Raw genomic sequence first — 27,699 nt, 5'->3', positions numbered from 1 at the left:
ACCGGCCCCTCAACGCCGTGACCTCGAGAAGGGCCCGCCACATATTACTGGCAGCAGGGGGTGGGGGGGGGGAGGGGGGGACCTCAGTGTGGGACACCCCACCCCCGTCGCTCGGCGGTGGTACCCTAATTGACATATGTGAAACGGTACTTACCTCTGCAGATTATGCAGCCCGTCGCCTCTCCTGCACACATCTGGATTTTACTTTGAATGGGCGGCTGTCACCTGCCATCTCGTTCAGGAACAGCAAAGCTGGCGGGTCATCAGCAGCAGAAGGCTTCGCTATGGAAGGTAAGTTCCATTTTCAGGGGTCTCACTCTGCATTCTTAAAGGGAGGAGTGAGGGGGGATTACAGGGGTCTCACTCTGCATATTGAAAGGGAGGAGGAGGAGGGGGAATTACAGGGGTCACAGCTCTGCATACTCAAAGGGAGGAGGGAGGGGGGTCTGGAGTGAAAGCTCTGCAGGCATGAAGGGAGGTACTGTGTACCCTCCCTCCGTAAATGGTGTGCGCTCTGCAGTTGTTTGTGTTTGTGAAGGAGCAATGGCACTCTAGTCACCGTGTGCGTTGGGAGGGTGCCAGAAAGGGTAGGAGCATTAAGGTTACATGGATGGTGGGTGCAATCGATTCAGCTGGTAGGATCTTGATGTGGTCATGCTGTGCCACTCTGATGTTGGCCAAGATGGGCAATGCCATGCCATGCCACATAGTTGATCCATGAAAGCACATGATGTACCCGTCAACACCAATCCCTGCCCTGTTAGGAACTTTCGAATACATCCACGTAGAGGCCCCTGGTCATGAGCAGCAGCCCCCAAATGGAGCTCACCATTATGATTGCTGCGCATCTACAGGCTCCACATGACATGCCATTGGATGTCAGAGCAACAGTGTCAGAGGTGACTGAGCATGTAGAGAGTGTGGTGACACGTCTCTGTGCCCTGCTCAGCAATGACCTGCAGCCCATGGGTTTCAGTGGACATCCTATACCTGCAGTCCTCATAGTGGCAATGGTTCTTAAGCATGCGCCTATGCAGCATTTCAGGGGTCCACCAGAGACCTTTGTGGGGTCACACAGTCAGCAGTGCACCGCTGCATCAGGGAGGTCACCAATGCCCTGCACCAGAGGGCCAGTGAGGATGTCTGTTTCAGGACGGACTCTCACAGCCAGGCCCAGAGGGCCATTGCTTTCGTCACCATTGCCAGAGAACCATAGGTTTTAATGTTCATAGACTGCGCTCATGTGGCCATCAGGCCTCCCGCCAGGCTACCACCTGCAGATGTCACCATTAAAGGAATCCTCTCAATCTGTGTGCAGCTGTCATGTGATCACCGGAGATGGTTCAAGCAAATGTGTGACCGCTTCTCAGGCAGCTGCCATGACAACTGGGACCTCCACCAGTCCCAGCTGCCACCGCTGTTCATTGAACTGGCTCACATGGAGGGGCGGCTTCTTGGAGATCAGGGCTATCCCTTGCAGACATGGCTCCCGACACCAGTGAGAGACCCCACCACTGCTGCAGAGGAGAGATACAACGCCAGCCACTGAGCTACATGAGCCACCATTGAGCAGGAGATCAGCATGCTGAAAGAGCGCTTCCAATGCCTGTATGGATAGAGTGTACTATGGGCCGAAAAGGCCAGCTACTTTCTTTACTGCTCTGCACAACTACGCATACAATAAGGGCCAGGCCTGGTGTGATGAGGAGAGACATCAACAGGATTCCTCCTTGGTCTGTGAGGATGCTGAGGACCTACAATATGAAAGACACATGGGAGGGCAGATGACACCCAGGCTCTGCACGCAAGGCTAGCAGTGAGCTTGGGATGTACGGCAGTGGCTTATCAGACAAAGGCTGTCTGCTCCATATTTTTTTTAAAATTCATTCATAGAATGTGGGCGTTGCTGGCCAGGCCAGCATTTATTGCCCATCCGAATTGCCCTTGAGAAGGTGGTGGTGAGCTGCCTTCTTGAACTGCTGCAGTCCATTTGGGGTAGGTATACCCACAGTGCTGTTAGGAAGTGAGTTCCACGATTTTGACCCAGCGACAGAGAAGGAACGGCAATATAGTTCCAAGTCAGGATGGTGTGTGACTTGGAGGGGAACTTGCAGGTGGTGGTGTTCCCATGCATTTGCTGCCCTTGTCCTTCTAGTTGGTAGAGGTCGCGGGTTTGGAAGGTGCTGTCTAAGGATCCTTGGTGCATTGCTGCAGTGCATCTTGTAGATGGTACACACTGCTGCCACTGTGCGTCGGTGGCAGAGGGAGTGAATGTTTGTAGATGGGGTGCCAATCAAGCGGGCTGTTTTGTCCTGAACTGACATGAGCTCTGCAAGCCACACAGCACTCTCGCTCACCTGCTGTGCACCAGTCCACATCTGCAGCATCCCTATGTAAACCATTAGAGGCAGCAGCTGACTGAGCCAATGTCCATGTCACTGCATCCGTGGAGATGCTCATGAGTAATGGTGGCATGGCAATGACGTTATTGCATACGTTGGCTCTTCTGAAGGGCCAATGATGCAAAGGGATGTGACATTGGCATCACATGCTGGCACACATCATTCACACAGAGAAAAGGACACGTATGTTGGTGAGGAACATTTAGTGAAAGACATATTTACATTTCTGTGACACCCGTGCATTCCCATTTGAGTCAGTGTGTTCTCTGTAAACGGAGAGGTTGTCCCTTCTTGGTGCAACATCTGCGCTAGCAGCCTGACTGGAGGATGGCTGCTGATCTGATTGCCCTTTGGCTGTGGATGACCCTGTGCACACGAGGCCTAGCGGACCCCAGCTGGCTGGAGGAGTGCTCGTGCATCCCCTTCCAGCATTGGACCCTTTGACAGCGGATGGCCCCAAGGATATTCACTTCCTCTGTCATCTCCAGCCAGACTGCCTTGTTCAGGCGGGAGGGCCTCTTCTTACCGTCGCTGGTGAAAAGGACCTCCCATCTTGCCCACGCAGCCTGGACGAGAGTGAGCAGGGAGGCATCGCTGAACTGTGGAGCCAACCTAGAGTACCCCTCTGCCATCCTCGGCTTTTGGTGTAGTCCTTTAAATGCAAAGGTGACTCCACCATGTAACTGCTTTAAATTCTGGCTGCAGGGTTTGTCTTGCACATATTTGAAAACCAACGCAGGACTAGTGAGGAAATCTGTGCCGTTGTCATGGTTTTTCAACTATTACACATCGACATGTGTTCATAAACACTTTGCTTCTGCAGCAGCTGATCATATTTATTGTAATATTTCTAGTTGGCAATGCAGCTAGAATATGACTATATTTTCCTGTTTTTTAACAAAGATCATTTAATGGCAGTTACCTGTATCTTCACATCACAGTTAGCAGAGAAATGAATACAGATTCCAAATGCATATTAATCTGCGGCTTTTCACAGTCAGATGATTAGAAGCTCATAGAAGGTAATTATTTTTCAATTATGGTTTTATTTCTGTTGTGTATTTGCCTTTTATGGCATAATTAAATCTCACATCCTGGAATGTGCAAAATTAATTTTATTCACCCAAGTGCAGCACGCCTACAAGAAGGAATGTTACACTTGAGTCAGATCGCAACTTCACAGGACACTGGGACACAGCAGGGTAAGTATGCAGCAGCAAAGCAGAAAGTGCTGCAGAAACTCAGCAGGTCAGGCAGCACCTGTGGAGAGAGAAGCAGAGTTAACTTTCAGGTCTGTGAACTTGGTTACGTTAACTCTGCTTCTCTCTCCACAGATGCTGCCTGACCTGCTGAGTTTCTGCAGCACTTTCTGCTTTGCTGCCAGATTGACAGCAGCCCCACTCTTCAGCCATCAGGTAAGTATTTCTTTGACAGCTGTCAGGAAGCAGGTACTGGGGCGCTTTAAATAGGGCCCCAGCATCTGCTGCACAACTGTCAAAAGGTCTCTCACTGTCATATGGGGGTGCGGGGGGTGTGGTTTGGCACAGTGATGCTAATGAGCCCCCGCGCGAAATATCAAAATAACAAGGGATAACTTACCTAACCTTTGCAGGCACCAATGACTCTCGCCTCAGCGGTGGCAGCTTTTCAAAGACGGGAAGGTGAAGGCACATGAGTGCTGCATGCCATGCATAAGATTGCGAATGACTGGCAGTTTCGCGGCGAATGAGATACAAATTCACACAGAACAGTATGCGACAGATTTAAGTTATAATCCCGTCGCGTTGCGGTGGAGGTGCCGCAATGGAACTTCACCACCTCCGAGAAACTCGGAAACCGGCATTAGGCCATTGGGTTCCATGGCGGATGACTTTGTGCCGATTCTCCAGCCCCCCACTGCCAATAAAACCCCACCTTTTAATGGAGTGTGTAAAAGAAATCAACTGCTGGAGTGGTAGCCATTGAATGTGGGATCAGGTGGAGCACTCCTGTTGTTCTGGGCTTCACATTCAGGTAAGATATGTTTAAAACTTACCTTGATGGCTGTGGCCCACGGGTGGTGAACTAAAGGAACACCTGTTAGGTTGTGTGCAGGCCTGGTTATCCTGTGTTCAGCTGCTGCAGACTGTCTCAAGGCAAACCAAATCTTGCAATGGGTGCCTCAAACAGCATTGGCTCCTTACTTGCATATGCAAAGAGTCCAGCACCTGTTTCAGGATTGGTTGTTGCATGCTGATTTTTTTGGCCTTTACCAATATGGCAGGTGGTGGACCTCCAACTCATAGTAAGTGTGCATTCCCTTCCTGCCATATTGGAGGCTTAAAAGGTTGTTTATTGCCTGTAAAATGGACACTACGTGACTAAATTTTTAGGTCAACATGTTAACTATTTTACATAAAAACAAGAAATGCTAGAAATACTCAGCAGGTCTGGCAGCATCTGTGGCGAGAGAAGCAGAGTTAACGTTTCAGGTCAGTGACCCTTCTTCAGAACTGGCAAATATTAGAAATGTAAAATGTTATAAGCAAGTAAAGTGGGGGTGGGGCAAGAGATAACAAAGGAGAAGGTATAGATAGGACAAGGTCACAGAATAGCTGACCAGAAGGTCATGGAGCAAAGATATGTTAATAGTGTGTTGAAAGACAAAGCATTAGTACAGATAGGGTGTTAACGGACTGAAAATTGAACAGCCGCAAGTACAAACATGAAAAAAACAAAGGGTAAGCAAACTGAACAAACTAAGATGAAATAAAATAAAATAAACACCAAAAAAAATTTTTAAAAGGAAAAAGAAAAAAATAACTAAAAATAAAAGTAAAATGGGGGGCCCGTCATGCTCTGAAATTATTGAACTCAATGTTCAGTCCAGCAGGCTGCAGTGTGCCTGATTGGTAAATGAGATGCTGTTCCTCGAGCTTACGTTGATGTTCACTGGAACACTGCAGCAATCCCAGAGATTTGAGCATGAGAGCAGGGGGGAGTGTTGAAATGGCAAGCAACCGGATGCTCGGGGTCCTGCTTGCGGAATGAGCGGAGGTGATCTGCAAAGCAATCTCCCAGTCTGCATTTGGTCTCCCCAGTGTAGAGGAGACCACATTGTGAGCAGCGAATACAGTATACTAGATTGAAAGAAATACAAGTAAATCATTGCTTCACCTGAAAGGAGTGTTTGGGGCCTATAATAGTGAGGAGAGAGGAGGTAAATGGGAAGGTATTACACCTCCTGCGATTGCAGGGGAAGGTGCCATGGGAAGGGGACGAGGTGGTGGGGGTAATGGAGGAGTGGACCAGGGTGTCACGGAGGGAACGAACCTTCAGAATGTTGACAGGGAAAGGGAGGGTAAGATGCGTTTGGTAGTGGCATCACGCTGGAGGTGGCAGAAATGGCGGAGGCTGATGGGGTGGAAAGTGAGGATAAGGGGAACCCTGTCGCGGTTCTGGGAGGGAGGGAAATGGGTGAGGGTAGAGGTGCGGGAAATGGGCCAGACACGGTTGAGGGCCCTGTCAACCACAGTGGAGGGGGAATCCTCGGTTGCGGAAAAAGGAAGACATATCAGAAGCTCTGACATGGAAGGGAGCATCATCAGAGCAGATGCGTCGGAGACGGAGAAACTGGGAGAATGGAATCGAGTCCTTACAGGAGGCAGGGTGTGAAGAAGTGTAGTCGAGGTAGCTATGGGAGTCAGTGGGCTTATAATGGATATTAGTAGACAGCGTTAACTATTTTGTTGTGCCTCAGCCACATGTGGAAATCTTTTCTAGTGTTGGCACAGGATATGCTGTTCCTCCAGCTTCAAGGATTTACTTCATCGGGATGTATTGACAAAATTAAAAGAATTTCCTGAAATCTTCTTTGGCCTCCTTGTCTCGAGAGAAAATGGGTAAGCGCCTAGAGGTGGTCAATGGTTTGTGGAGCAGCGCCTGGAGTGGCCATAAAGGCCAATTCTAGAGTGACAGACTCTTCCACAGGCGCTGCAGATAAAATTGGTTGTCGGGGCTGTTACACAGTTGGCTCTCTCCTTGTGCTTCTGTCTTTTTTCCTGCCAACTGCTAAGTCTCTTCGCCTAGCCACTCTTTAGCCCCGCCTTTATGACTGTCCGCCAGCTCTGGCGATCACTGGCAACTGACTTCCACGACTTGTGGTCAATGTCACAGGACTTCATGTCGCGTTTGCAGACGTCTTTAAAGCAGAGACACAGATGGCCGGTGGGTCTGATACCAGTGACGAGCTCGCTGTACAATGCTTCCTTGGGGATCCTGCCATCTTCCATGCGGCTCACATGGCCAAGCCATCTCAAGCGCTGCTGGCTCAGTAGGGTGTATAAGCTGGAGATGTTGGTCGCCTTGAGGACTTCTGCGTTGGAGATACGGTCCTGCCACCTGATGCCAAGGATTCTCCAGAGGCAGCGAAGATGGAATGAGTTGAGATGTCGCTCTTGGCTGACATACGTTGTCCAGGCCTCGCTGCTGTAGAGCAAGGTACTGAGGACACAGGCTTGAAACACTCGGACTTTTGTGTTCCGTGTCAGTATCCCATTTTCCTATACCCTCTTGGCCAGTCTGGACATAGCAGCAGACGCCTTTCCCATGCGCTTGTTGATTTCAGCATCGAGAGACAGGTTACTGGTGATAGTTGAGCGTAGGTAGGTGAACTCTTGAACCACTTCCAGAGCGTGGTCGCCGATATTGATGGATGGACCATTTCTGACGTCCTGTCCCATGATATTCATTTTCTTGAGGCTGATGGTTAGGCCAAATTCGTTGCAAGCAGCCGCAGTCCTGTCCATGAGTCTCTGCAGACACTCTTCAGTGTGAGATGTTAATGCAGCATCGTCAGCAAAGAGGAGTTCCCTGATGAGGACTTTCTGTACTTTGGTCTTCGCTCTAAGACGGGCAAGGTTGAACAACCTGCCATCTGCTCTTGTGTGGAAGAAAATTCCTTCTTCTGAAGACTTGAACGCATGTGAGAGCGGCAGTGAGAAGAAGATACCAAACAGTGTAGGTGCGAGAACACAGCCCTGTTTCACGCTACTCAGGAGAGGAAAGGGGTCTGATGAGGCACCGCTATGCTGAATTGTGCCTTTCATATTGTCATGGAATGAGGTAATGATACTTAGTAGCTTTGGTGGACATCCGATCTTTGCTGGTAGTCTGAAGAGACCATGTCTGCTGACGAGGTCAAAGGCTTTGGTGAGATCTATGAAAGCAACGTAGAGGGACATCTGCTGTTCGCGGCATTTCTCCTGTAGCTGGCGAAGGGAGAACAGCATGTCAATGGTGGATCTCTCTGCTCGAAAGCCACACTGTGCCTCAGGGTAGACACGCTCAGCCAGCTTCTGGAGTCTGTTTAAAACGACTTGAGCGAAGACTTTCCCCACTATGCTGAGCAGAGAGATTCCACGGTAGTTGTTGCAGTCACCGCGGTCACCCTTGGTCTTATAGAGGGTGATGATATTGGCATTGCGCATGTCCTGTGGTACGGCTCCCTCATCCCAGCACAGGCAAAGCAGTTCATGGAGTGCTGAAAGTATAGCAGGCTTGGCACTCTTGATTATTTCAGGGGTAATGCCGTCCTTCCCAGGGGCTTTTCCGCTGGCTAGAGAATCAATGGCATCACTGAGTTCCAATTTTGTTGGCTGTTCGTCCAGCTCATCCATGACTGGCAAAGACTCAGTGACGACATTTTCCCTGGAGTACAGTTCTAGGTAGTGCTCCACCCAACGGTCCATTTGCTTGCGTTGGTCAGTGATCATTTCCCCTGATTTAGACTTGAGGGGGCCATCTTCTTGATGGTTGGCCCAAAAGCTCTCTTAATGCCATCATACATTCCTCTGATGTTTCCACTGTCGGAGGCCAGCTGAATACGACTGCATAGGTGTTGCCAGTAGTCATTTGCACAGCGCCTGGCTGTTCTTTGTGCAGCGCTTCTGGCTATTTTAAGTGCTACAGATGTTAACTCGCTTGGGGCTTTCTTGTAGTTCAACAGTGCAATGCGCTTAGTGGCTATGACAGGTTCCAGCTCTTCAAAGTGAGATTGAAACCAGTCTGCATTCTGCTCCTCACATTTGCCAAAGGTGGTCATTGCTGAGTCATAGATGGCGCCTCTGATGTGGGCCCACTTCATCTCTGCATCCCCTGTAGGAGTGCTTTGAAGGGCTTTTTCAAGTGAATTGAGAAATTTATGTAACAGCTGTGGATAAGAAATTCTGTTTGTGTTGATGCGCGGGCGGTGCTTCTGCTTGGAGTGATGCGGCTTCTTTGGTTTGAGTCTAACTTTGCCCCAACCCTGGCGTTAAAGTCCCCCAGCAGTAACAAATGTTTGGTATTAGGAATGCTACTAATGATATTATGGAGTTCCTTGTAGAACTGGTCTTTAACTTCAGGTGGGGAGCAGAGTGTTGGAGCATAGATGCTGAGTAGGTGTACTGGACCAGAGGCGGTGAGCAGTCGGATGGACAGTATGTGTTCCGAGCCATTTGAAGGTGGCTTTATCATGCTGAGCAAAGAGTTTCTGATGGCGAAGCCCACTCCATGCTGTCATGGTTCTTCAGGATCCCTACCCTGCCAGTAGAAGGGATAGTCTTGTTCTGTTAGAGATCTGTTCGCAGGAAGGCGTGTCTCCTGAAGTGCTACCATATCCACATTGAGTCCATTGACCTCGTTGTATATGATGGTGGTCTTCCGAGAGTCGTTGATTTGTGTAAGGTCTTCCAACAGGCCAGGACACACAGTTTTGATCTTCCAGCTTGCAAAACAAAGGGCTGGTACCTTCTTTCCCTTTTTTGTCGTGCTGTTTGGTGCGGTGTTACGGTCCACTTGTCGGGCAATGACCCTGAGCTCCAAGCACCCATTGAAGCAGGTGGACTGTGGCAGAACAGAACCTTTCTGACCGGGGGCTGCCCGGTTTGAGGCGGGATGAAGCTGTCCAGTGAGATGCGATGACCTCTCCCACCGACAAAGGCAACCTGTGGTGCCCAATCTCTACTCCAATTGAGCTGGACTTATAACCCGTGACTGCTGCCTTCCATGTTGTTTTGGCTGCTGTGAGGCGACTATGGAGTGACCTCTCCATGGCGCATGCCTGGGCGGAATGTATGGAGGTTGTGAGTTGCCCAAGTGTCAAAACGCCCTCTCAGCCGTCCTAGTGGGGTCCAAAGGAGTGCAGAGCATGATGTTTGGCACCGGTATAGCTGCAGGAACTGCCAGAAACATGCCAAAGGTGACACATGACCAGCTTAGGGGTTTCGCTCCGGATTTTCTTTTAGGGTTTACTCCCTTAACCTTGGTCTCTCCCGAGATGCCCACAAGGCAGTGGGGTTGTTAGCTCCTATCCCTGAGCAGGGGCCCTTATAAGTAAACTGTGCGATTTCATGGAGGGAGAGGGAAGGGGGGAGGGGGTGCGAGGAGGGAGGGGGTGTGGGGAAGTGGTTGCAGGGGTGAAGGGGGTGAGGGGGCTGTGAGGGGGAGGGGGAAAGGATGTGCAAGGGGGAGGGGCTGGGGAAGGGGGTGCGAGGGGGGAGGGGGTGCGGGGGGGAAGGGGGTGTGGGGGGAAGGGGGTGCGGAGCGGTGCGAGGGGGAGGGGGTGTGAGGGACAAAGGGGGTGCAAGGGGAACGGGGTGTGGGGCAAAGGGGGTGCGAGGGGGGAGGGGTAGGGGATCCTTAAACACTTCACAGTTTGTACTGCTATGTAGATATACTGGTTCATTTTAGGATATGTTCTCAGTGATGAGGATGCAAATGTGAAGCATTTTTGTTTTGCTTGAGCTTTAACTCCATCACAAGATATAAGGCCCTTAACTGTTCCAATAGAATGCCACAGTACATGCGGTGGGGCTTTGGGAGAATAGCCACAACCTTGGTGAGGTGCTGGGCATTCTAGGCCCCAATTTTAAGGCAGAGTTTCTTGTATTGCCTTGTAGGAGTGGAGCCTTTACCTGCAAGGACATTGAAGTAAAGGGAGTGGGGTCTCCCTACATCAAGAACTGTCTTTGTTCTCACTGAAAATGGTGATAATGGGCCCTACCTTTGAGTCCAGGCTGGGGGTTGGCGTCTGGACCCCTGAAGATTAGGGGAGGTTTTTTTTCTATTTAAAGTGACCACATTTGTAAGGGGCTATGGAAAAAGCCAGATTGTTCTTCTCGGGAGAAGTCGGCACCTTCCTTGGCCTGAACCAGCCAGGAGCAGCTCTCTAGGAGTACCTTTGTCGCATAGACTGCAGTGGCTCAAGAAGTTGGCTCACCATCACCTCTGAAGGGCAAAAAGGGATGGGCAACAAATTTTTGGGGTATTGCTAGTGACACCCATATCTCAATTATTAATTTTTTTAATAGGTGGACACACCACAGAAAGTTATTTCTGGAAGCCCCTACTCCTTACACCATGAGCTTTGATGAGGTCATGTAACTGCAAGGATCTCACCCCTCCACAGATTTTCTGGACCAAAGAATTTAAAATGCCAGTCCGATTCCTGTGTTTTGCCTAACTCAATACCAATGTTGTATTTGTTGGTTGTTTCCAAAAGGCTGTAGCTTGAGCACCCAAGGAGGTGTAAAGTGACATTTAACTAAAAACAATATTGCGCTATATGTTCAATATGTGTATGATATCAACCTTTGAATTGAGGTGATGGTTATTTAAATCAAACATACCTCAGCAACCGTTTGAGGGGTATTTAAATAAGTTGAACAGTTTGAATCATGAAGTTCTGTGGAATTGGTCAGGCCATTTAGTTCTTGCATTTAAATGGCTACAAGGTGAGAAGATTACCATATATATAGAAGACAACTACAGAAGAATAGCTTAATATATAATTTGTCACTACTTTTTGTTTTTGTTTGTGGAATTGCTGACATAAATATCTGCTGTAAATATATATGTATTATATTGCTCTGATATGTAACTTGCTTGTCTTTTATGTATTATATTCACTTATTAAAGTCTAAAATGCGTTTGATGTTGTTCTGCTCTGCTGCTTTTTGAAGATGGGAGAAAATCCCTGGGGAATTATAGAACAGTTTCAGTAATTAAAACAATTTACAGAATGGTTAACTGTTTGTTATCCTGGACCCCTCCATTAAATAACTACATAGAGGGCTGTCCTACCTAATGCATAATATTACAAAGTGCAATTCACAGTCTGTCGACAAGGAAGTGCATTGTCCAAATTTGGTAACATAAAAAAAAGAAAAAAGATGTTTGCAATATCTATTTATTTGTAAGGAAGATTTAACTTTACTTTGAGGTTTCTTTGCTATTGTACATTTATAGTAAGAAACCTTAACTCCATAATCTTAAATACTTCTTTAACTTAATTTACACATGAATACATCTTACTGATACATCTTGCTGATACATGTTTGTTCAATACTCCAACCCTAAAATGTACAGGCTTAATCATCATTATTTAACCTTACAAGCAATTCAAAGTAATTACTGAAGCTCAATGTTCCTATCTCTCACCAGAAAGCAGAATAATTGTTTGTTTCAAATCATTTTAAATTTTTTCTTCTTCCCACCATTGATCCATATACTTATTTCTTTGTAGCAAGAAACTATCCTGTTCTGGGTTAATTTAAAAGCCATGGACATGATAGCCATACCCGTAATAATTAAAATAGACATTATCATGAAAAAGTTAGGATGTTCAGGGACAAAGTCTCCAAAGCCAATGGTGGTAATTGTGATGAAATAGAAATAAAAGGAATCGAGATATTTCCATTTTTCCCAAATTGAAAGTATACCTGCACCAAAAAGAAGGTATGCAATAATAACACCTATGATAATGATGATTGGCACATCAAATTTTTCTAGTTCTTGTCCCAGGCTTGGAAAAAAATGGTCACCTTCAGCTGGCTTCACATCCAGCTGGGGACATGACTTACTTCGATCTCTCTTGCAAAGCTGGAAAGGCTTCTGATTGAAGTTTTCTTGAACAATTAATTTTTCAAATATTTCAGTTTTTCTCAGCAGCTCAGATTTCTTTTTAACTGAAGATTGAGTGTTCAACACATTTTTTATGCTCATTGGTGTTATGATCACATGTGAGCCACCTTTAAAGGAGATAGACCTTATTGTAGGTTTTGTTTCCGATCTGGAGAAGCTCTGTTTTAATGAAGACCATCTTGAGGGGGTTGCTGAGGGCGGTGGAGTCATGTTCTTTCTCAACCGCTTTCTTGTGTTGTTGTAAACTTTGGAAAGTAAAGCTGCCAGCTTGTCTCCAACATCTGTGATGACTAATAGCATAATGGGGATACCGAATGTTGCATAGAACATGCAGGCAATTTTTCCTCCAACTGTTAAAGGAGAGATATGACCATAACCTAAAATTAAAAAGAAAGACATTATTCAGCACGACAGTAAGATTAATGTACAATACCTACTGACAGTTTCTGAGACTACCATGATTACATGTGGCTTGTAATATTTTATATTCAAGTGTCTTCTGGAATCTAATGGTCAATGGATGTCATTCTTAAAGTTATAAATGGTAAAAGGACAGATTTGGGCGGTGAATTACTGTAACTGCTAGGTATAGCATCAATGCCACTGTGCTCATGAAAATTTCTTCAGGCTGGTATTTCCAGCAAAATTGGGAATGCATTCAGAAACAGCATACTGTGAAGTGGCCTCAGTTTGAAAGTTCAAGATTATATGAATGCAGCCAAGTCTATCAAATCAACAGGCAAATTAAATACTGTAGTTGCATCTTCATTGATTATTAGTGAAAACAGAGATGAACTTCAGTTTTGGAGTTAACTACAATATATTGGCCAAAGCAGATTTATTGCCTGAAGTTATATTGCACTCTAATATTAACTATATTGCTTTGGGCGTTCCTTTATATGTGTCCCTGTTTGGTCATCAATGTGAAACATGATGGTCAATGACCTTTCATCCGATCTTCCGCTGCTACTTCTCTTCCAGTTCTGATGAAATCTCATTGACCTAAAATATAGGGCAGGAATTTTGATTCCGGGGTTGGGAACCTAACATCAGGACCATTTCCGGGTCTCGACCCCACCCCGGGGAGGGGCAGGAAGTAGTCACAGTCCGCAATATTCACAGAGGCAGGCCTCTAATTGGCTGGAGGGTAGGTTGAAACATAGAAACATAGAAAATAGGAGCAGGAGTCGGCCATTCGGCCCTTCAAGCCTGCTCCACCATTCATTATGATCATGGCTGGTCATCCAACTCAGTAACCTGTTCCCGCTTTCCCCCCATATCCTTTGATCCCTTTCGCCCCAAGAGCTATATCTAACTCCTTCTTACAATGTTTTGGCCTCAACTGCTTTTTGTGGTAACGAATTAGCTAATTGGTTGGGCAGCCTATTAGCAGTGGCTGGTACAGTATGGAGGCAGGACCTTTAATTTGTGGGCCTGGTTTAAAGCTATAACCATTATAAGCTATAAGCCAGCCATTACTGAGGCAACCATTTAGAAGCAGGATGCAAACACCAGGGTGACAGGAGGAGAAGCAAAGGTCTGGTACGTTGGGCAGGGCTGCCTCTTACTTCACTGTTGACCTTGAGGTGCTCCTGGAGGATGTGAGGGAGAGGCGGGAGATCGTCTTTGCAGAGGGTGGCAGGAGAAGGCCACCCAGCCAAACAAAACAGGCCTGGCTGGAGGTGGCTGAGACCATCAGAAGCAGGAGTGTAGTGCTGAGGAACTGGGTGCAGTGCTGTTAGAGGTGCAAAGTGAGTGCAGCGTGAGACCCTGATGACAGCTACCGGGTATTCAACCTCCAGCAGATCCACCAGCAAAGGAGCTGAGGGATATGGGGATAGTGCAGGAAAATGGCATTGAGGTAGAAGATCAGCCATGTTCTAGTTGAATGGCGGAGCAGGCTTAATGGGCCGAATGGCCTACTCCTGCTCCTATTTCCTATGTTCCTGAACATGGGAGAAATGTGTGCCCAGGGTACTCACTCACCACTTAGAAAGGTTCAGAGCCCGAGCGCTGTTGAGGAATTGCTATCACTGATACAGCTTCTATCGTAAATGAGCTACTGGCATTGGTCAAAGAGGTCAGCAGAGTCTTATCTCTCTCTCTTTTGTCCTTGCAGGAGAAAAGGGCTCACAATGCCAGAGAGAAGGTCGCACTGGAGGAGGAGTGCCCCAGCTCATCAGTACAAAAGAGGAGGGAACGATGGAAATTGCCAGGATGGCCCTGCAGGACTATGTCGGGGTGGAGAGATGGGCATACCTGGAGGAGAGGGTGAAAAGATATTGCTCTGTAGATAAAAGGGATGGCGTGCACTCCTCCCTACCTGCTGTCAAAGGCTAGTTCTCATGATCTTCGCGTGTGTCCCATAAGGTCAGTCGTCGAGGGCTAGCACCTGTGTTCTATTGTGCCACCGGGGCCATCTCAAAAATTTGAAACAGCAGAGCCAGCATTGCCACATCTTATAACAGCACCCTCCACCAGTGCAGATATATTCACATTGGTGGGTCCTGTCATGCAGGCCCCCACCTGCCAAGAATGAGGCATATTAATTTCACCACATGGACATGAAATTTCAAATTGTTGCTGGGAAGAAGAGAAGGTCTATGACAAGGTGTTGCCAGGCCCCTGGCTGGAAAGACATTTTTGCATATTAACAGACAGTGTATGGGACAAAGGAACTATCCCCTGCTCCAATTCAATCCACAAACCGACGTGGTCAGACCAGTTAGTCACATGACTAACTGGCTGTTGCAGAGTTTGAACTGAGAGTTTTAAATTATAGAGACAGTGTTTGAACTGGCAGAAAGCGAATACTCATGGACTGAAGAAGACCTTCTGTCTGCCTGTCTGCTCCCATCTCTTTCTCACGGAACACCAAAACCCACTGAAGACACACGAAACCCAAGAGAGAAAAGTTTCCTATAGTGAACAAGGTTTAAGAAGAATACTGGGTCCCAACAAAAAGTAAGAACTACCTACAATCAAGGACTCTACAGTGAGCTCGAAGAACTGTAACAAAAACTATTCAGATATTGCTTCAAACCTTTCCACTTTATTTTTTCTTCAGCTCTTTTCTGTCTCTATTTGCATGCATGTATTGCGTATGCATGCTAGTGTAGGTGCATCGTGTATCCGTAGGCATTAACCAAATTAGAGTTTGTTTAATAAAATTTCACTTTTCTTCTTTAAATCTGAGAAAGCCTGTTGTGCTGATTTCTTTGCTTTATAATTGGAAAGCAGTGAACAAGGATTCACCAAGGGGGAGCTAAAAACACAGTGTGTTTAAAAATTAAACCCTGTTACAGTAAGACCAGGTGAAGGCTGAAACGGAACCCTAGACCTCTTTCTCACCTGGTTGTAACAGTCCTTACATGTGGTTAGAAAGGGTGGCACTGGGTGAGGAGCATGTCACGAGTGAGCAAGAGGAGGTAAGAGAGGCAGAGACTGCTGTGGGAAGTCCCCCTTGGAGGATGTGGGACAGATATAGCCATGCTCAGCTGGGCACAGATGCAAGGCCTTGGGAATCCCAAGAAAGGGATTCTTTGACTGGCAGCAACAGATGTGTACCGACATGTCAGAGTTCCCTGAGGCAGTGTGGGACCATGGGCTGAGAATGGAGAAGTCCATTCAGCTCATGCTCAGGGCTTTGAACGCATGAGCTTCTCCATTGAGAGTGGCCAACCTCTGAGTGGATTCAGGAACAGTGCACTGGCATGCACAGAATGCATGCAATGCTCTGTAGCATTGCATTGTTCAGTGGTGCTGGTGGCACAAAGATGCATGGAATGGATGTCAGTTGCGCCCCAAATGGCAGTCCCCTCCATTGACCCGGAGTGCAATTCAAGGGCTGAGGCAGCCATCGATGAGGATGAGGGAGCCTCCCCTCTCAGGGCACCATCATCATCATTGGTCTTCTGGTCCCTCTGACCAAGGAACAGTCTCTGCAGCAAGGCCCATTGACGTCAATACAGCAGCCTCTGGAGGTGCCCTCACTGGCAACTCCATGACAAGAATGACCACTATAGATATCTCAGCTGCAAGCAGACACAAGTGAGCACACTGCCTCGACCTCAGCCATGGTCACCAGGGGAGCACTGCATAGAAGTGGCTGTGAGCGGAGGCCACTGCGTTGGTCAGACAATTGAGTGGTTCACAGGGGTTTATTTCACTTGTAAATGTGAACATTGTTACTTTTTGATGACACTGTAAATATTGACACATGACTCCTGATTTTAGGACGCAGGCTATCAGGTCCAGGAGACTCGTCAGCCTTTAAACCCATTAGTTTGCCTAGTACGTTTTCTCTGGTAATCATAATTGTTTCAAGTTCCTCCCGCCCTTTTGCCCCCTGATTTTCTACTATTATTGGAATGCTTTTAGTTCAAAGTCTCTGCCATTTCCTTGTTTCCCCATTATTACTTTCCTTTCTTATCTTCGAATGGACCAAAGTTTATGTTAGCTAGTCTCTTCCTTTTCATATATTTATAGAAGCGCTTAATATCTGGTTCTATATTTCCTGCTGGCTTACTCTCATAGTCAGAGAGAGTTATACAGCACAGAAACAGGCCCTTCGGCCCATCGTGTCCGTGCTGGCCATCAAGCACCTATCTATTCTAATCCCATTTTCCAGCACTTGGCCCGTAGCCTTGTATGCTATGGCATTTCAAGTGCTCATCTAAATACTTCTTAAATGTGAGGATTCCTGCCTCTGCCACCTCTTCAGGCAGTGTGTTCCAGATTCCAATCACTCTCTGGGTGAAAACATTTTTCCTCAAATCCCCTCTAAACCTCCTGCCCCTTACCTTAAATCTATGCCCCCTGGTTATTGACACCTCCGCTGAGGGAAAAAGTTTCTTCCTATCTATCCTATCTATGCCCCTCAGAATTTTGTATACCTCAATCAAGTCCCCCCTCAGCCTTCTCTGCTCTAAGGAAAACTACCCGAGCCTATCCAGTCTCTCTTCATAGTTGAAATGCTCCAGCCCAGGCAACATCCTGGTGAATCTCCTCTGCACCTTCTCCAGTGCAATCACATCCTTCCTATAGTGTGGCGACCAGAACTGTACACAGTACTCCAGCTGTGGCCTAACTAGCATTACATACAGCTCCATCATAACCTCCCTGCTGTTATATTCTATGCCTCGGCTAATAAAGGCAAGTATCCCACATGCCTTCCTAACCACCTGTGCTGCTGCCTTCAGTGATCTATGGACAAGTACACCAAAGTCCTTCTGACCCTCTGTACTTTTTTTAATTTTTTTTTTTATTTTAGAGATACAGCACTGAAACAGGCCCTTCGGCCCACCAAGTCTGTGCCGACCATCAACCACCCATTTATACTAATCCTATATTAATTCCATATTCCTACCACATCCCCATCTGTCCCTATATTTCCCTGCCACCTACCTATACTAGGGGCAATTTATAATGGCCAATTTACCTATCAACCTGCAAGTCTTTGGCATGTGGGAGGAAACCGGAGCACCCGGAGGAAACCCACGCGGTCACAGGGAGAACTTCCTCAGGTTCTATCATCCATTCCCTTGCCTTGTTAGTCCTCCCAAAATGCATCACCTCACATTTTTCAGGATTAAATTCCATTTGCCACTGCTCCACCCATCTTACCAGCCCATCTATATCGTCCTGTAATCTAAGGCTTTCCTCCTCACTATTTACAACACCACCAACCTTCGTGTCTGCGAACTTACTGATCATACCTCCTATATTCACGTCTAAATCATTAACGTACACTACAGACAGCAAGGGTCCCAGCACCAATCCCTGCGGTACTCCATTGGTCACAGGCTTCCAATCACAAAAACAACCCTCGACCATCACCCTCTGCCTGCTGCCGCTAAGCCAATTTTGGATCCAATTTGCCAAATCGCCCTGGATCCCATGGGCTCTTACCTTTTTAACCAATCTTCCATGCGGGACTTTATCAAAAGCCTTACTGAAGTCCATGTAGACTACATCAACTGCTTTACCCTCAACCACACATCTGGTCACCTCCTCAGAAAATTCGATCAAGTTTGTTAGACATGGGCCAGAATTTTACTCTGGCCCAGCGGGTCGGATGGTGGCGTGGGGGAGGCATAAAATTGAGCGGCAGGCTCCAGGAGGCCTAACCGCCCCGATTCCACCTCCGACCAAGTTTATGGAGGTCCGGAGCGAGGGCGGGGGTGAGAAGCGGCCCGCCCGCCCGAGGCCAATCAAGACCCTTAAGTGGCCACTTAACGCCCACTTAAGGGCCCTCGCCCGCCTCCACGGGTATTTTACACATGGCAAGCGGGTGTGCCGGGACGTGAAAGGCCACCCAGCTATAGCTGCCGGCATTTCCGCACCCCGGGGGTGGGGTGCCCGATTGAGGGTCGCCCCCGCCTCCCAACCCAACCCGGGGATCCAAAACACCCCCCTCCCCCCAAACGACCACCCTAGCCTCACCAGGGCACGACCGATTCCCCTGGTGAGGCAGCCCAAACTTACCTTTAGTCCCGGCTCCTTGGTATCCTCCTTGGTCGGCTGGGCTGCAGTCCTAGCAGTGGCCACCGCTCCCAGTGGCGCTGCTGAGACTGAGTTGCCGGCCCGCTGATTGGCTGGCAGCTCACTGAGGCGGGACCTCCTCCCTCAAGTGGGTGGAAGTCCCGCCTCGGGCCAATTAAAGCCTAAAGATCCGTAAAATATGGGATGGATTCCCCAGGCTGGGCGGAAGCGGGTTCGGCACCGACATTGACGTCGGAGTCTGGCTCCCGTCTACCCAACGTAAAATTCCAGCCATGATCTCCCCCTGGCAAAGCCATGCTGACTAACCTGGATTAATCCCTGCCTCTCCAAGTGGAGATTAATCCTGCCCCTCAGAATTACCTGGTTTATTCCTGCTACCCTTCTTGAATAATGGTACCACATTCACTGTCCTCCAGTCCTCTTGTACCTCTCCTATGGCCAGAGAGGATTTGAAAATGTGTGTCAGAGCCCCTGCTATCTCCTTCCTTACCTTACATAACAGCCTGGGATACAACTCATCTGGGCATGGGCATTTATCCACTTTTAAGCCTGCTGAAACCACTAATACCTCCTCCCTTTCAATGTTAATTTATTCGAGTATATCATAATACCCCTCCCTGATCTCTACACCTACTTTTTAATTGATTTTCCCAGTCCACTTTAGCCAACTCTGTCTTCATACCTTTGTAATTTCCTGTATTTAAGTTTAAGACATTAGTTTCAGACCCAAGTTTCTCACCCTCAAATTGAATATGAAATTCTATCATGTTATGATCACTCTTCCTGAGAGGATCCTTTACTATGCGATCATTAATTAATCCTGTCTCATTATATGTTACCAAATCTAAAATAGCCAGTTCCCTGGATGGTTCCACAATGTATTGATCCAAGAAACTGTACCAAATACACTCTATGCATTCATCCTCAAGGCTACCTTTGCCAATCTGATTTGTCCAAGAAGATTAAAGTCATCCACGATTATTGCAGTACCTTTCTAACAAGCCCCAATATTTCTTGATTTATACTCAGCCCGACAGTATAGTTAGGTTTAGGGGACCTTTAGACTATCCCCATCAGTGACTTCATTCCCTTGCTATTTCTTATCACCACCCAAACTGATTTTATAACTTGATCTTCCAAGCTAAGATAACTTCTCACCATTGTACTGATTTCATCTTTAATTAGCACTTCCTTTTCCTTTCTGCCTACATTTACGAAATGTCAAGTACCTCTGAATATTCAGTTCCCAACCTTGGTCACATTGCAAACACATCTCTGTAATGGCTAAAATAAACATACTCATTTATTTCTATTTGTGCCATCTGTTCATTTATTTTGTTACAATACTGCATGCTTTCAGATAAAGAGACTTTAATGTTGCCTTTTTACCACTCTGACCTTATTTGTTGGTGCACTCTTACGTTTGTATACTCTGTCGCTTCCTGTCACACTCTGATTCTCATTGCCCTTATCATTATCCTGCATTATTACCTTGTCCTTTCATTTTAAATTCCTAAATTTCTTCTCATGTGAACCCTCCGACCCCCCCCCCCCCAACAAAAACTATTTAGTTTAAAACCCTACCAACAGCCATAGTTATTTGACTCACCAGGACACAGATCCCAGCATGGTTCAGGTGAAACCCGGCCCAACAGAACAGCTCCCTCTTTCCCCAGTACTGGCTCCAGTGCCCCATGAATTGAAACCCATTTCTTCCACACCAATCTTTGAGCCATGCATTCAACTCTCTGATCTTATTGACTCTAAACCAATTTGCTTGTGGCTCAGGTAGTAATCCAGAAATTACTACCTTTGTGGTTCTGATTTTTAATTTAGCTCTTAGCTGCTCAAACTCCCTCAGCAGAAACTTTTTCTTACTCTTACCTATGTTGTAGAGATAAGCCAGGGAACTACAGACCAGTGAGTCTCACGTCAGTGGTAGGGAAACTATTGGAGAAAATTCTGAAGGAGAGAATCTATCTCCACTTGGAGAGGCAACATTTGATTAGGAATAGTCAGCATGGCTTTGTCAGAGGGAGGTCATGCCTGACAAATTTGATTGAATTTTTTGAGCATGTGACCAGGTGTGTAGATTAAGGTTGATGTAGTTTACATGGATTTCAGCAAAGCCTTTGACAAGGTCCCACATGGGAGACTTATCAAGAAAGCAAATGCACATGGGATACAAGGTAACTTGATAAGGTGCATTCAAAATTGGCTTAGCTGTAGGAGACAGAGAGTGATGACAGACGGCTGTTTTAGTGACTGGAAGCCAGTGTCCAGTGGCGTACCACAGGGATCTGTGCTGGCTCCCCTATTGTTTGTCATTTATATAAACGACATAGATGACTATGTGGGGGTAGGATCAGTAAGATCGCGGATGACACAAAGATTGCTCGAGTGGTTAACAGTGAGGTGGAGTGTCTTAGGTTACAGGAAGATATAGATGGGATGGTCAAATGGGCAGAAAAGTGGGAGATGGAATTTAACGCTGAAAAGTGTGAGGTGATACACTTTGGAAGGAGTAATGTGACACGGAAGTATTCAATGAATGACCTGACACTGGGAAGTTCTGAGGAACAAAGGGACCTTGGCGTGTTTGTCCATAGATCTCTGAAGACAGAAGGGCAGGTTAATAGGGTGGTGAAAAAGGCATATGGGACACTTGCCTTTATCAATCGAGACATAGATTACAAAAGCAGGGAGGTCATGTTGGAGTTGTACAGAACTTTGGTAAGGTCACAGCTGTAGTACTGTGTGCAATTCTGGTCGCCACATTATAGAAAGGATGTGATTGCATTGTGGGGGGTGGGTGCAGAGGCGATTCACCAGGATGTTGCCTGGGATGGAACATTTAAGCTATGAAGAGAGGTTGGATAGGCTTGGGTTGTTTTCGCTGGAGCAGAGAAGACTGAGGGGTGACCTGATCGAGGTGTACAAGATTATGAGGGGCATGGACAGGGTGGATAGGGAGCAGCTGTTCCCCTTAGTTGAAGGGTCAGTTACGAGGGGTCACAAGTTTAAGGTGAGGGGCGGGAGGTTTAAGGCGGACTTGAGGAAGAACTTTTTTACCCAGAGGGTGGTGACGGTCTGGAATGCACTGCCTGGGAGGGTGGTAGATGCAGGTTGCCTCACATCCTTTAAAAAGTACCTGGATGAGCACTTGGCACGTCATAACATTCAAGGCTATGGGCCAAGTGCTGGCAAATGGGATCAGGTAGATAGGTCAGGTGTTTTAATGCATCGGTGCAGACTTGATGGGCCGAAGGGCCTCTTCTGCACTGTATTATTCTGTCATTCTGTGATTCTGTGATACCTATGTGGACTATGACAACATGATCTTTCCCCTCCCATTCCAAGTTCCTCTCCAGCCCCAAAGAGATGTCCTTAAAGTTGGCACAGGGCAGGCAACACAGCCTTCAGGACTTATGCTCTCGGCTGCAGAGAATAGTATCTAACCCTCTAACTATACTATCCTCTACCACTAATAGATTTCTTTTTTCTCCCCAACTTCCTGTACCATGGTGTTGTGGTCAGTTTGCTCACCCTCCCTGCTCTTGTCCACACGGGCTGCAAGAACTTCGTACCTGCTCTACAAGTACAAGGGCTGAAGCTTCTCCAATGCTACCTTCGGAAAAAGTTCAATGAGTGGTTAAGGTCAGTGAATGCACTTCCAAATACTCTCTCCCATCTTACTCTGCCTACTCTGCACACTTCCGGCTGATGCTCACTGTTTGTGTGCTAACACCCTCACTAAAGTAACATCCAGTACAACTTCCATAATGCCCAAGTAAACGGTGCTACACATCCAAATTTTGCAGCAATCACCTTTTAGCAAGTGGTAAAGATCCCAGAAACTCGATTTATGCTTGGCGTAACTTACATTTAAAATTCCCTGATCTTTTTCACTGGTTTGGACAATTTCACCTGGGCTGCACTGAAAACTTGTGCAATCTATCAAAAACCCTACCTCTCTACATTTATTCCTAAATATATTGTGGTTAGAATGGATGGACAAGGTTAGATATAATGGGAAAAAAGTAAAATTAGCATAATAAAATAGTGAACATATGAACAGACAAATTAGGAGCAGGAGTAGGCCACTCAGCCCCTCAAGCCTGCTCTGCCATTCGACAAGATTATGGCAGATCTGATTGTAACCTCAACTCCACATTCCCGTCTACCTCAATAACCTTCCACCCCATTGCTTATCAAGCATCTATCTACCTCTGCCTTAAAAATATTCAAAGACTCTGCTTCCACCGCCTTTTGAGGAAGAGAGTTCCAAAGACACACGACCCTCTGAGAGAAAAAATTTCTCCTCATCTCTGTCTTAAATGGGTGATCCCTTATTTTTAACTGGCCTGTAGTTTCCTGCTTTCTGTCTCCCTCCCTTTTTGAATAAAGGAGTTACATTCGCTATTTTCCAATGTGATGGAAACTTCACCAAATCTAGGGAATTTTGGAAAATTAAAACCAACACATCAACTATCTCACTAGCCACTTCTGTTAAGATCCAAGGATGAAGTTCATCAGGACCCGTGGACTTGTCAGCCCGCAGCTCCAACAATTTGCTCAGTACCACTTGCCTGGTGATTGTAATTTTCTTGAGGTCCTCCCTCCCTTACATTTCCTTATTTACAGTGAAAAGAAAGAAAATGGGAACAGAGAATAACAGATGTAATATAATGCATTATTTCAAATTTACATTTAAAGTTGAGTATCAAGAATTTATTTTTGTAATTTAACTTCATTTAGCTGCATTCAAGTTATTCCTCACATTTAGTTTGTCTTGTTTCTGTCATATTAGATTTTGTTACAAAGGCCAAAATTTTACGTTGCCCCAGCGGGTCGCCTGGTGGTGCGGGGGTGGCGTAAAATTGAGCGGCAGGCTCCGGGAGGCACATGGCAGTCGGGCACAGGGTGCCCAATTGAGGGCTGCCCCCACCTCCCAACCCACTTCCGGGACCCAAGACACCCCCTCCCCCCAAACAACCACTCCAGCCTCACCAGGGAAGGACCTACTTACTTTCCCTCCTTGACCCATCGCGTCGGCTGGGCTGCAGTCCCAGCAGTGGCCACCGCTCCCGGTGGCACTGCTGGGCCTAAGATTGGCCAGCTGTTCACTGAGGTGGGACCTCCTCCCTCAAGTGGGTGGAAGTCCCGCCTCGGGACAATTAAAGCCCGGGGACCCATAAAATACGGGACGGATCCCCGGGTTAGGCGGAAGCGGGTTCACTACTGACTTTCACATGACCCATCCATCCACCGTAAAAGTCCGGCCAAATTGTTAGCAGTGAGCAGAAAATACAAGTCCTGACAGCCATTCCCCTTGATCTGCTGGCTGTCTAAGGATCAAGATACAAGTGATCTACCAATCCTCATCAGTGTCTACACCTAAAGTAAGTACTAATAATTAGAGTTTGTGGCATGGATTGCTGAATAAAGGGTTAGTATGGAGCCTTTTAATTAACCAGCTGAATGCAGTCAGTTTTTAGTGATCACAAAAGGCACTGTAGAGGTAGAAATTGTTATGCATTTCACATGTTTTCCACTTCCAAAATGTATGCCAAAAAGTCAAACCGTATAGCACAATGTTCTGTTCCAGAATGGTGCCAGAATTTTATGCAACACCACATTGGTTCTGGCATTTGACAGATGTCCCTAGTGACTGCATTCAGCAAACGTAGGCATCATTTAAATATGGTGGTAACGGTAGCGAGTTTATATCAGTACCCTTTTGTTTAATAGGTCTCAATGTGCACCTGAAACATTACTTCCTTAACCCACACAGCAAATCATGCCATGAAAACTTGGCAAACAGCTTTCGTAAGTAGCATTTACAGATATTATTAGTCTCCGGTTAATCATTTTAGGACAGGTTTTTAACAAGTGTTTGTGAGATACATTTGCACAGTGAGTTAGTGGAGGACAAACACTGTTTTGCAGGATTTGCTTGTTCTCAGTTGGTGAACATGAGAAAGCTGCTGGGATTATCACTGAGACTCCCAAAACAAGAGAAGGAGCAGCAGTAAGGAAGGCAGCAAGGACCTGCACAGGCTGCAAGAAGAGGGAAAAGAGGCAAGGGTACAGGAGCCATTATAGCATGTGGGTTTCAGGAACAGAACATCATACCTGAATCTGACAGATGAGCAAAGTGTAAGGTGGCTGCATTTCAACGGGGAGACAGTCATGGACCTGTCCCACCTGTTGAAGTGAGAATTGGAAGCCAAAACCAGGGCATGCACTGCATTACACTGCCTGGGCTGGTTAAAGCTATCATTGCTCTCAATTTGTATGCCTCTGTTTCTTTTCAAATTGTTTCGGGGAACATCAGCAACAGCAGTTAGTTTGCTGTGAGTACAGTGATCCGGCAGGTTACTGATGCTTTGTTTGTGGCAATAGTTCATTACCTTCCCCAACAAACAAGAAGACAGAGCACTGGGAATTGCCCACATTGCTGGATTCCTGCAGGTGCATGGCATTGAAGGCTGAACACACATAGCCCTTTGTACTCCCCATCACAAATCACCTCTGCATCTCAATAGGAAGGGTTTCCATTCACTCAATGTTCAACTTGTTTATGAGAACAGGCACTGAGTCGTCTAGGGCTGTGCCTAGTCTCCTAACAGTAGTCATAATTTTTTCTTATTTTGCCAGTCCTCAGTACTCCATTTCAACCAGACCATTGGTGACAGGGCTGGCTGCTGGGGGAGAAGAGCAACTGCCTCATGATTCCTGTTAGGAACTTGGGCACCAACCTGGAGAGAAGCATTGACGTCCAGAAACAATGGTTACACTGGCCAGCTCTGGTGTTGGGAGCGGTCGGGGTTGGGGGTTCCTGGGTCAGTCCTTTAGTGCAGCCTACAGCGAGTGTCAACATTCATAATCATTTACTGTATGCTCCAAATATTTCTGTTTAAATAGGAGTTGCCATGGAGCTGCCTGAGGAGGAACAAGTGGAGCAGGAAGATGACGAGGAACTGGAAATAACAGAGGAAGAGCATGGCCTAGCTGTACTGAGAACTGCCATAACATTAATACAAAAAATTATTGAAGAGAGCTCTTACTGAATCATCTCTACTCTCCCCAAACCATCAACACTCCCTCCTTCCATTTGACCCAGCCCTGACATGCACCATTACAATGCCCGTAAACAAGATGTTCCTGTAACATCATTAGATTTTGAAGACCAACAGTTCTACTAAAATAGACTATTTTACTTCATTACCTCAAAACCCCATTCTTGATTTAACAAATGGTTACAGGACTGATACCTACCCTTGTCTTATGTGTTCAGTTATCTATTCATGTGCCTATGAGGTTTCTTGCTGGGCTGTTCTATCTCCCTCTGGTTGCCATTGGGGGCTGGATTTGTAGTCCCGCTGCCGGGAGTGACGGCGGGCACGGAACATGGTGGCCATCCCCCATGGGACCCACGCAGCCGCGCCGTCGCCATTATGCAGCGGATGGCCACTTAACATATTGACGGCGGACGCCTCCTCACCAATCATGTGGTGGGAACAGCATTGACAATGCCATTCATGGCGTCACCTGATGCAGGAACAGGTGCTGGTGCCATTTTTAAAAGGCTGCCAGACCTGCAAACAGTTCAACATAATGCAGACTTGATGCATTCCACCCCCGCCCCCCACCCACCATACACTAAATAATGCAAAGTTGACTCTTTCTCCCCCTTCCCAATACCAATAATGCAGAGTTGACCCCTTCCCCATCTCGGTGGCGCCAGCTTCTCATGGATGGAAAAGTGAAGGCGCCTGAGTGCTTGACAAGTTCAAGTTTGCGAACTGAAGGTAAGATTGCGGTGAGTTACATTTAAATGAATGCAAAGAGGTACTTTCAATATTTAAAGTAGGGTCCCATCACAGAGCGGCGGAGGTACCGCCACGGAGCCTCACCACCGCTGGGAAGATTGGGCCTGGCAATCCCAGCGTTGGTCTCCGTGGCAGCGGCTGCCATTCCGATTCTCCGCCTCCCCCGCCCCCGCCACGAAATCCGACATCGGGTTGAGAACGAAATATAGCCCTAGGGATGCAGACCCCTTCTAGCCTTCTGAGCTATGCTCAGTGCCAGTCTCTGAGCTGGTATCTGGAAGTGTAACATTGAGTGATGCTTCCTGTTGGGCAGTGCTGTCCCTTCTTCTTCTTCTTCCTAAAGGCTGTGTGGAACAAGGCAGAGACAGATCCATGGTTCCTGAAGGCAGCAGCAATTTGCCATGCATGTAAATGTTAAATGTAAGTGAGAAGGGAAGGAGAGGAAGATGGTTCGAACCCTGCAGGACTTGTCCACCAGCCTTGCCAGATGCCAAGCTCCTGACACAACTCCTAGTTCATTGAAGAGTGCAGGAGGGCATGTCAGGAGCAGCACCAGGCATACCTAAAAATGAGGGGCTAGATTTTATAGAGCCCTCAATGTCGGGATCTGTGGCAGGGGGGAGGTCATGAAGATGGCCCCGGATGAGGTCTGCCACGAACCTCAATGCCGGCACGGCCTGGCCCGATATTGCCGGTGGCGGCGAGGTCTCGCAGCCCCCTCGCCACTTGGTGACAGCACCGCCATTTAATAATTAAATAAATTAAATCATCTGAATTAATGAGTCTCCCGCCACCTCCTTGAGGTCCTGCTTCACCCCGGCAGCTGGCAGTGCCGCGCCTTCAGTTCCCCATCTGGGGAAACAAGGCACAACACTGGTGGGGAATGGGGGAGGTACTTTTCACAGTGCGGGAGTGGGCAGACAGGATCAAATTAACATCATGGGTGTCAGGGATGGTGGGAAGGGTTATAGTTTAATGTTTGCGCAGCTTGGGGGGAAGGTCAGATTGTGAAGGAT

General features: G+C 47.1%; 1 protein-coding gene across 1 annotated transcript in view; it reads right to left on the bottom strand.

Moving 5' to 3' along the window:
* Positions 1-11,885: 11,885 nt before the first annotated feature.
* The window catches only part of kcnk18 (potassium channel, subfamily K, member 18), a 31,893-nt gene continuing 16,079 nt past the window's right edge, over positions 11,886-27,699 (bottom strand). The window contains exon 3 of the mRNA XM_068053378.1: positions 11,886-12,721. Within this exon, the coding sequence (XP_067909479.1) occupies positions 11,886-12,721 (836 nt within the window). The remainder of the gene's footprint in view (positions 12,722-27,699) is intronic.

Source organism: Heterodontus francisci, chromosome 20 (genome assembly GCF_036365525.1).
Source record: "Heterodontus francisci isolate sHetFra1 chromosome 20, sHetFra1.hap1, whole genome shotgun sequence".
Lineage (NCBI taxonomy): Eukaryota > Metazoa > Chordata > Chondrichthyes > Heterodontiformes > Heterodontidae > Heterodontus > Heterodontus francisci.
Note: the sequence above shows the minus strand (reverse complement) of the source record. Positions and strands in the feature narration are given on the sequence as shown.